This window comes from Aphanomyces invadans (assembly GCF_000520115.1).
Source record: "Aphanomyces invadans strain NJM9701 unplaced genomic scaffold supercont1.3, whole genome shotgun sequence".
Taxonomy (NCBI): domain Eukaryota; phylum Oomycota; class Saprolegniomycetes; order Saprolegniales; family Verrucalvaceae; genus Aphanomyces; species Aphanomyces invadans.
Genome location: NW_008580148.1, coordinates 508,763 through 519,088, shown reverse-complemented (window position 1 = coordinate 519,088; position 10,326 = coordinate 508,763). Strand labels below are relative to the sequence as shown.

At 56.3% G+C, this 10,326-nt stretch overlaps 3 protein-coding genes across 7 annotated transcripts; all 3 read left to right on the top strand.

Moving 5' to 3' along the window:
- The first annotated feature begins 99 nt into the window (after positions 1-99).
- On the top strand, positions 100-3,936 carry H310_01868 (hypothetical protein). The gene has a single exon (XM_008865199.1). It carries the CDS (start codon positions 140-142, stop codon positions 3,509-3,511), a length of 3,372 nt encoding a protein of 1,123 aa, XP_008863421.1. The 5' UTR covers positions 100-139; the 3' UTR covers positions 3,512-3,936.
- A 492-nt stretch (positions 3,937-4,428) lies between these two features.
- On the top strand, positions 4,429-7,364 carry H310_01867 (hypothetical protein). Of its 5 annotated transcripts, XM_008865196.1 has the most exons (9): positions 4,429-4,637; positions 4,687-4,734; positions 4,783-4,874; positions 4,921-4,999; positions 5,047-5,556; positions 5,612-5,761; positions 5,808-6,288; positions 6,331-6,574; positions 6,621-7,364. In XM_008865196.1, exons 1-9 carry the CDS (start codon positions 4,483-4,485, stop codon positions 6,818-6,820), a joined length of 1,959 nt encoding a protein of 652 aa, XP_008863418.1. In that variant the 5' UTR covers positions 4,429-4,482; the 3' UTR covers positions 6,821-7,364. The 5 variants fall into 5 exon arrangements, with proteins under 5 accessions (XP_008863418.1, XP_008863416.1, XP_008863417.1 ...); XM_008865194.1 differs by having other exon boundaries at positions 6,331-7,364; XM_008865195.1 differs by having other exon boundaries at positions 5,808-6,574.
- A 178-nt stretch (positions 7,365-7,542) lies between these two features.
- Positions 7,543-10,303, top strand: H310_01866 (hypothetical protein). The gene is made up of 14 exons (XM_008865193.1): positions 7,543-7,758; positions 7,831-7,983; positions 8,040-8,213; positions 8,256-8,356; positions 8,404-8,493; positions 8,542-8,651; positions 8,699-8,840; positions 8,895-8,999; positions 9,044-9,140; positions 9,193-9,345; positions 9,386-9,522; positions 9,573-9,794; positions 9,846-10,093; positions 10,152-10,303. Exons 1-14 carry the CDS (start codon positions 7,596-7,598, stop codon positions 10,276-10,278), a joined length of 2,022 nt encoding a protein of 673 aa, XP_008863415.1. The 5' UTR covers positions 7,543-7,595; the 3' UTR covers positions 10,279-10,303.
- The last annotated feature ends 23 nt before the right edge of the window (positions 10,304-10,326 follow it).

The following is a 10,326-nucleotide window of genomic DNA, read 5'->3' as shown; positions in this document are numbered from 1 at the left end:
TACTAAAATGATCACTTGGTGACTGTATGCAACGTACTAATGAAACAAATTAGCACAAAAATTGTGGAATCTTTTCGCTACATGTTCCATTTGAAGATACGAAGTGGCGGCGCCGAGAGAGCGCCGCGAGGACATCGCGATGAACAATCTGGAGCAGGAAGCAGAGAGTCCTGTGGAACAACGGGATGCCAGACGAAAACATTCCTGTGCATTGCCCATGTTTCACTCTACCTCGCGTGGCCTGGACGAGGGCATGGTTGACGAATCGGCAGAGTTGAGGTGTGTTGCTGTACGCTACTTCCACGGTCGGTTCCTTCAAGCGCTCGGATCGACTGCTGCAGCTTCTTCGTCGTTATCGATCAGTCGCCAATGGTTCTCCAAGTCCGACAAGCAGAAGGAACGTCTCGATTATGCAGCGTTTCTCCGGTTGTTTCCAGATTTGAAGCAGCGTGTTGGCGGCACAGCTGCCCAAGCTTGCTGGCGTCTCTTTCAGCCTGGCGATGTTCATGCCTGCCTTCGCGTGCTGAAGGGAATGTTCACTGATCCGCACGATTTTGTCTTTGACTGGTTCACATCATCGTCGTTCGGGTTCATCAAATCTAAGGATGCCATGTCAAAGAAGGATATGAAAGCCCTGTCAGATTCGCTTGGTCGAAACGCGTCAGCAGCCTTCGCATTTCACACCATGTCGCGCACGCAGTTCAAGGACCACGTTTCCCTCTCAGTCTTGACTTCTCTGTTGTCCATATTCGACGTCTTTCCGTCACGAGAGCTCGAACGTGCTCAAATTCAAACGGTCGCCTCATCAACGACGACGGCGGACGAGTTGAATGGGTACAAGGTATCCATGTCGTGGTGGAGGCAATGGTTGGCATACACATCGTTCAGTTCCTCGTCTTGCCGCCGAAGTTCAGTCAACAACCAGGTCGATTCGGACTGTCACGACGACGCTGTCGCCTCCGCTCCGCGACCTCCGTCAGTATACAACCTCGACTTGCTCGACCCTGCCACAGGTCAGTTGAAATCAAATCTTGAGCGGCACCGCGACTTCGAAGTTGTCTCGGCTGCGTCCTGGAACGCCCTCATGGATCTCTACGGCGGTGGTCCAGCCCTTCCTCACAGTACGTTCGGTTCCAAAGCCAACGTCGACCACCCTATCAACGTGTATCTGGCCGAACGCGACGGGCGACCCAGCCAACGCCATCGCCTAGTACAGTTGCTGCATCCAGTTCCATCAGCCCCGGAACTCGTGCATGCGATCGCGTCGCTCTTTGAAATAAAAGTTCCCATCCACGAGGTCCGCCTATGGCATCGCCAACCCAACACTCCACATGCCCCCGATCACGGCAACGACGCCAAAGATGACAAATGCTCGGAATGGTCGCTGTGGGACACCCAGTCGATGCTGCTGACAGAAGTGTTGGTAGAAGTTCAATCGTCGGCAAATGAGTGGCCTCGGATGAAGCTCAAATCGACGCGCGACTTCCGACCGTTTCGAATCGGCGACGCCGTCGACGCCTTCGATTGCGAGCGAGTATGGCGCGCGGGCATTGTCCAGCGCGTAAGTACGCTCGAAACGAACCGTGTGTGCATCCACTTCACGGGCTTCTCGTCCATCTTTGACGAATGGATTCATGAGGAGTCGGGGAAGCTGCAGCCGCGCAACTCACGAACACTCTCGGCCAAGGACGCAGTACTGAACCCGGGGCTCCCACATGGCGGTGTAGGTCTCGTCAACCTCGGCAACACGTGCTACTTGAATTGTTCGATGCAGTGCTTGTCCGCCATTGCGGCGTGGCGGACTTACTTTCTCGACAAAACGTTTGTCCGGCACATCAACCGTCACAACAAACTGGGAACGAAAGGCAAAGTTGCTGTCGCGTTTGCGTCGCTGCTGGCCAACATGTGGAAGCCTGGGAGCCACTCGTCGACCCAGATTACGTCTCCGTTTGAATTTCGAAAGATCTTTGCCAAGGTGAAGCCGCAGTTTGACGGGTGCGACCAACACGATGGCCACGAATTTATGGCGGCGCTGCTGGACGCCATCCATGAAGACTTGAATTGTCCAACTCCGCCAGACACAAGCCCCAAGCATGCCACCACGCTGCGGATGTCGTTGTCTCAGCAGGTGACGCCCACCACGACGTCCGGATCGGAGGACAGCCACTGGGCTCAATTGGCTTGGCAGCAGCACCTGCAGCGCAACCAGTCGATTGTGGTCGACCTGTTTCACGGCCTCCTGCGCAGCCAAACCACGTGCGGTCAGTGCGGATTTCGAAGGGTCCAGTTTGAGCCGTGTTTGTTCTTGAGCTTGCCGATAGCACAATTGAACGCGAAGCCGATTGTCTTGCGAGTATGGATGCATCCGTTGGATCCGAGTGTTGCGCCGCACGTCATCCATGTAACCCTTCGAACCCGCGAAGGCAATGCGAAGATGGTGCTGGATGAAATTGCGAATCAAGTGTCGATCAGGGCCGACCGACTGCGGCTCATTCAAGTGCAGCAACACCGATTTTCAAGGCTCATTGCAGTCGACACCCTCACATGCGACTTGGAGTCGGCTGTACTGTGTTGTTTCGAGCGCAAGAATAGCCCAAAGACGTCGTCGCTGTCCATCATTGACATCCAAGTAGTCCATCGGGTGGTAAGTCCCAGCGCGGGGAGCTCGCTGTATACCCTCGTGGGTCTTCCTTTCGTCCTGTCCATTGACGCAGAAGCAACTTGTGACGACGTTCATGCGCAATTGGAGTCGACTCTGCGGCGATTTGTCGACTTTCCGGAAGGGGCCGACGCGTACAGAGTGCGAACAGTCAGCCAAGCGAACTTGAGTTCTGATATGGGCACGTGCATTCCGCATTCGGCCACAGATGGGCTGATGTCGTACTTCATGCCGCCTCAGATGCTCGTGGTCGACTGGCAGACCGCCGAGTTCGTGGACTCGCACGAAGGCATGCGAATGATGCTGACGGAGCAGCCTCGTCCCAAGGTCACGTTGGAAATGTGCCTGGAGAACTTCATGACGCAGGAAGACATCGTCGATGGCCTCTGGTCGTGTGAGTCGTGTCATGCGGCGGACGGCCGTCGACAAATGGACCTTTGGAAGTCGCCCGACGTCCTCATGCTGCACCTGAAACGGTTCCACTACTCGATGGTGCAACACCACAAAGTCCAAGAACTGGTCCACTTTCCCCTGGAAGGATTGCAGCTGCGACCGTTCACGGGCGCCGCTCCCGTCGACGATGACGCAAACTGCGACGTGTACGACCTGTACGCAGTTGCCAACCACACGGGTGGGTTAAGCGAAGGCCATTACACGGCGTACTGTCGCTACGATTTGACGAGTCCGCAGTCGTCCCACCCACACGTGGTCCCGCCCTCACACATTTGGCTCAACTTTGACGACGAAGTCGTGAGCGAACTCCCGCGGTCCAAGGTCGTGTCCAATGCAGCTTACGTCCTGTTCTATCGAAAGCGGGTGCTGTCCACGACGTCAGTCCTTCGTGTAATTTAGTCGTACCTCGTGTCACGGTTGGCACAGCGCAACGAAGGGTTCATTGCTTTCGATGCGGATCCTTGCCATTCCATGGTTGACCACCGATGCGCCATGGCACGATCGAGTACTGGATCGTTTGCGCTGTGGATCACTTGTACGCCCGCCTCTCAGAACTGGAAGACAGACCTTCAGTACATGTACCGCCTTGGAATGCCATCGAAGTCATTTTGATGGCACCAAGATTCACGTGGAGACCCGTCCACCGAGAGCAATCCTGGACGGGCTGGAGTTTCGATGACGAGAGCACCACATGACTTACGTCCTCACGCCATGACGCGGCCTTGATGGTGTGTGGCCGCTACCTCCGTCGACATTGGGACGTTTCGCCAACCTGTTGGCAATAATTTGACCAATCAATCGCATTAGATGTGGGTGACTTCACGTGGCTTCCATGTAAACCCAATAGACGACGCACCACGAGGTGTTGGAAGGTCGCGTCGTTCACTGTATTACCCAAGAGGACAAGCGATGATGTGCTAGCGTGTATGGAAGGTCCCTGCAGTGGAAGTCGTCGCGGCAACATGGAGCTGAGTGTCGCGGGAGCAATGACCAAGTTGAAGGTAGCTTGAGTGCCATGCGTGGATTCTTTTCCCTTAAATAAGTCCATTGACAAGTTTCCCAACAGCATGCTCGTCGACGGCCGGCATTGTCCGCAATCTCCCCCCTGAGTCGTTGAAAACACTATCAGTCACATGAAATGTACGAAAACACCACTACCAAACTCCATTCATCGTGTAACATTCACCTTTACACTGCCGACTGTGACGTCGAACTGATGAGTCCTGTCGAGGAATGCTGCCAGCCACATAGCACTCGAATAAGGGAATACGCCCACACGGCGCGCGGATTTTCCGGAAAATCGTAACCAGAGCGATCAGATGTCCACCCAGCGCGTCAAACATGACTAGCAGACAATCTTCGTCCAGGCAATGGGGACAGCGTCGACGGATGTCGCGATCATTGGCGCCGCCATGATGCTCCTCCTCATCATCATGGGCTATTGCTTTGTGCGGATAGTTATCTCGCAGAAGGGACAACATGTCGACCCGAACTTCTTCCGCCGCGTTCCACTCATGGAGGAAGAGTACCGTCGACGCCATGAGCATGACCCAGAGTTAACGCTGGCGTTGTAGCTTCCTTGGTGCTCTCTACGGTCTAAACCGGAACGATATTGAAGAACTGTACAACGTGCCTCCTCTTGAGCTCTGTTGGAATTTGACTCCTGGTAGGATGTGCGATGTCGAGAAATGGAATTGCGGAGTCTGCGCGTTCGCAAACATCCCCGACGCGACTTCGTGTGCGCTGTGCGAAACCAAGCCAGGTACAGAATGCCCCATGCTCGGGCACACTCACGTTGCGATGGCTAGGCATTGTCGTGACGGAGAACGGCGTTGGACCTGAGCTCCTTCACCCGACGAACTTGACGCCGATGCAACTGAGTGCGCGGTAAAATGCGCCACGTTGTAGTGTATGATCTCACGACGACTTCGTAGGACGAGGAAGCAGTGGCTACGAACACTCGATGCCAGTGGACAGATCGTGTGGTCCCAAATGACCAATGCGACCACCGACGACAAGTACTTTGTTGTGACGGCGACGCTGCCGACGGTGTCCGAGATCGACATTTACGCAGTCGCTGACACAAATGTCGGGGACCAGGTCCAAATAGTCGTGGACGAGCCCTCGAGCGAACCTCCAACGACCGATGCTACTCATCGCACCTCCCACTCGCAAAAGATCGACGATGCGGTGGACGAGGCCCTAGCCAGTCGGATGTCGTTGGAGCGGGACTCGATAGAATTGGTGGACATGACCCGCCCAGAACAGCAAGTGCGAGTGGAGCTGGCATTTCAGCCGCTGTCGATGGACAGTGCTGGCCGTACGCTGGTCGGTACAACCTTGCCCCCTTGGCTCGTCCGGCAGGTGGATGCGCTCACAAACGAGCACTTTTCTGTGAAATATTTGGCCTTGCTGTCGCTTCTGCGGGCCAATATGGACTACGGGTAGTACCAATATATTCCAGGTGGTTGTTGGAGGTTCACGCTTGCATTATTGTAGGTACTCCAAGCTAAAGGTGTATCGAGAACGCATTTATGAAGAATCGATGCAGTTGCTACAGCTACTCGGTCCCTTGCATCGCTGCGCAAGGACTCGCATTGAGCTGCTCGGGGAAGCGGGCGTCGATGCCGGTGGGTTGCAACGCGAATGGTACAGACACCGCTCATCGCACAATGACAACTGTCGCGGTCGCTAGGTACACATTGTTTACTCAAGCAGTGTTTGAGCCATCCGCGGGTCTGTTTGTTGCCACGGACTCGTACGGCTACACGCTCAACCCCGCTTCCAACTCGGCCGGCGACCTCGCCAAGTTTCGAGCGGTCGGCCGACTTCTCGCCCGGTCCATCCTGGACGAGCAAGTCCTGCCATTCCACTTTACTGTGCCACTGTTCAAGATGATCCTGGGCACCCCGCTTTCGATGACAGACATGCTGTACACAGACAAGCAGATCTACACAAGTCTCAAGTTTGTCGAGTCCAGTGCGGACGTCGAGAGTTTGTGCCTCGACTTTAGCGTCGCGCTGGCGTCGGGCGAGGTCGTGGAATTGATGCCGAACGGGCAGGACATCATGGTGACGGCGAGAAACCAGACCGAGTACGTGCAACGGATGCTGCAGTACTTGTTGTTCGACCGGATTCAACCACAGTTGCAGAGTCTGCTGACGGGACTGTTTGAGGTGCGTGCCGTCAGGATCGCACAAGCGCTGATGGCTGCATAGATCCTTCCCCAGCACTACTTGATCATGTTTGACCACAAGGAGCTCGAGCTGGTGCTGTGCGGGGTGACAGAGATCGACGTGGCTGACTGGAAGCAATTCACCGCGACGTCCATGACGCTCCGCCGTGGTGGCGAGCATTCCATCAAGATGGAATGGTTTTGGGAAATCGTGACAGCCATGTCCACGCAAGACCGAGCCAAGCTCCTGCAGTTTGCGACCGGATCCACTCGTGTACCGGTCCAAGGTACATTTCGCCATGTCGACGACGTCTTGTTGAGCCAACGGCGTAGGATTCAAGGGCCTGACGAGCTACGATGGTCTCCTGTGTCCGTTCTCGGTGAAGGCGATCGACTACCGCCGAGGCATCCTGCCGCGAGCCCATGCGTGCTTCAACCGAATCGACTTGCCCTTGTACCCGACCAAGGTCATGATGGAAGAAGGCCTCAAGACAGTGGTGCAGTTAGCAATGTCCGACTTCACGATGGTGTGAGGGAGCTGGGCAAGGAGTCGTGATGTGGTGGTGTCTGCTGTGCTTGCCGTTGTTGAAAGTGTGTTGACCAGTGTCCGTATGAAGGAACCCGTGATAGATTCTTTGGCAACGCTTGTCTTGGATGCACTCGCACGGGGTGGGAGTTGGTCACCCGTTCGCCGCTGTATTCGCCAGGCGCGTCGGCTCCAATGGAGCGAATCCATGCTGGGATGTGCTGTCCAAATGTAGTTTCCGTCACATCTGAACAATCGGTTCCCAGCTTGACTTCTGTCCGCAGCTCTTGACTCAGTTGCATCCTTGGCTACCTTTGTTTCCATCATGTTGAATCTTTCTCGTGGTCACGGACAGTCGCATTCTTTCCAGAGAGGACGTCGCAGCGAGAGGTGGTTGGCGCAAGGCTCAGCACGGGAGCAACACGGATGGATTGGGATTCGCTCCATGGCTTACCACTTGCCCAAGCATCCGTCGATGAAGCTGATGGAAGATGCCCTCCACCAAATTGTCGCGATGGGGTCGATCGAGCGCATCGCACCCTCCATTGAACGCAAGCCACGCCTCCATCCACCATGTGTGTGTGTGAAGCTTACCTTTCATGGACGGTTCATTTCGACGGCGAATCGAGTGGAGAGCAGTCCCTGGAGCTCTTGAACCGCCCTGTGCCACGTCCCTTCGCACGCCATATGCACTTGCCAAACAACCCCACCTCGTCAGTGCATCCTCTAATTTTAGAGCCCCAAGAAACTACCATAACAAAGCTGCGACGGCAAGAGCGACGATGCAGTGGGGTGCAAAGCTCGCGGTGTTGTATATCGCTGCGACGGTTGTCGCGGGTGGGTGCTGCAACAACGATTGCTCGGGGCATGGCAAATGCACTGTCGAGGGAAACGGATGCGTGTGTCAGTGCTTTGCAGGCTTTGCCGGCGCGGATTGCTCGAGACGTACGACTGCCTGGCCCACCAAGGCATCCCTCTCCACAGCCAGCGTTCACACGTGTTTGTGTTTCATTGCAGGATCGTGTCCTGTGGGGAAGTCGTGGTCGTCTTTTGCGGTGGCCACGGACGTCGCCCACCTTCCAGGGGTCTGTTCGAACCGTGGCGTCTGCGACGAGAGCTCCGGCGTTTGCCAATGCGATCCAGGGTTCACCGGCGCGGCGTGTGACCGCCGTACGTTGATACGACGTTGACGGAGGACCGATGGGTCCCTTATCTGTGTTGTGCAGTCGCGTGTCCCCTGGGCTGCTCGAATCGCGGCGTGTGCCGATCGATCAAGTTCCAAGCGACTCAAAAGGACAGAGGGATGCCGCCCCCGGTCGTATACCAGTCCAACTGGGACAGCGGCATGGTGTATGGATGCATATGCAATGAAGGGTTCTTTGGCGCAGACTGCTCTCAACGTACGATGGCTTTTCGCTGGTCGCCCCCTGAGTTGCATGTAGGCCGATGCCCCGCCGGCGACGATCCTCTCACTGGATTCTCTGGGGACCCCATATTTGGCCAACAGTTCAATGAAAAGCAGAGCGTCACGTGCTCGGCCACGGTACGACCATGCTGCGAGCAGCCCCAACCATGACGCGTCTTGGACAGAGCGGATCGTTTACGCTGAGTTTTCGAGGTCAAACGACTGTCCCGATCAACTCGAACGACCCCGTCGATGTTTTGACGGCCAAGCTGCAGGTGCAGCCACCCCCACCACGGTATCGCCATGACGTGTCCCATGTTCAGGCGCTGCCGACGATCACGCAAGTGCTCGTGCTGTACTCGAGCACGGCCACAACTGCGTGTCCGCCCGGGGGCAACACGATCGTGATTGAATTTGTTCAAAATTTTGGCCCGTCCGACCGAGACCGCCCGGGTGAACTTGCTCATGCTTCGATTCTAGCTTGCCATTGCTCGTCGGGAACCCGACCAACTTGGTGTACACAAATGTGGGCGGCAGTGTCGCGCTCACCGTCGCTCGATTGCAAGTCGGCAACAAAGAAAACGTGCCTTGTTCGAACCGCGGCACATGCGACGTCACGAGCGTTCGTTTGCATTCAAGTTGTACCTCCAAGCTCAACACATTTGCTTCGTCGTAGGGCATTTGTACGTGCTACGATGGGTACACCACGAGCGACGGCAAGGGAGGCCTTGGCACTCGCGGCGACTGTGGCGGGGTCCTTGGATCCATTACAGCGTGTCCGGTATACCGTCGATGGATCTCGGCGGTCGTTGTGACATGTGGCAGGGAGTGGTCACGTGCAGCGGGCACGGGTACTGCACCGGCAGTCCTCAGTACGCGTGTATTTGCTTTGGCGGGTGGACGTCCGGCGACTGCTCTGTTCGTACGTCGTGACGTGAGAATCCAAGGTCTTGACCTTGTTGCTGTGGTCGAAGGCACGTGTCCGCAAGGCCCTGCGTGGTTTGACATGGCGGCACAAAACAACGATGCCCATCGCTACGCCATTTGCTCGAACGCAGGCGTTTGCGACTCTGCCACAGGTGTATGCAACTGCGCGCCAGGATTTGAAGGCTCGGCGTGTCAGCGAAGTACGGTGATGCGACCTGCTTTCATTCACGCTGGAAGTAGTGAAATGTCCTGGTGTCGGCGACCCTCCATGCTCAGGGCGAGGCCAGTGCTTGACCCAGGAACGCCTAGCGCTTCTCACCACAACAAACGGCGACCCAACTCCGCTGGTCTACGGCTCCATTCCGAACAATCCAGCGGTGTGGCAACGAAGTCATGCAAGCGAGCGCTCATATTGTGTGAGGAGTAGACATGGGACTTCAACAAGATCCAGGGCTGCTTGTGCGACAAAGGCTACGGTGGGCACGACTGCGCTCAGCGTGTTTGCCCCAAGGGGGACAACCCGCGAACGACGGGGCAGGTCAACGAAGTCCAGACCATCGCGTGTACGGCGACGAGTGCATCTACGTTTCGGCTGTCGTTTCGAGGCGCAGTGACAGCGCCAATCACGACGACCGCGACTGCTGCCCAAGTAAGCTGTCTACTGCGCGCAGTGCATGCGGGAATGACGTACGTGAGGCAGGTCGGTTCAGCAATCAATGTTCTCCCGACTGTCGGGGTCGTGCGGGTGACGTATTCAAGCGGCGCTGCGGCATGCACCTCTGGCGGGACAAATGTCATGTCGGTCTTTTTCGTGACGGAAATGGGCGATGTCCCAGCCATGCGAGTCTCCGATGTAGACGCCGCGAAAATTCCATCCTTTGTGATCAACACCGACGGAGTCGCGGGGTCCGTGCGTGGCACGACCGAGAACATCGAGTGCGCGGGAAGGTAGCCATGACGTGTCTAGGATCGTAGCTCAGATGGACTAACGCATGTTGATGTATAGCGGCCTGTGCGACCGAGCGAAAGGCGTGTGCCAGTGCTTCCCCGAGTACTCTGCCAGCGCCAGCGGCAACGCGCCTGGCACCCGCGAGGATTGCGGTTCGATTCGCCAGCATCAGTTGTATGCGTAATTCACGATTTGATTGGTGGATGCAACTTTTTCTGGCCAATCAAACGCA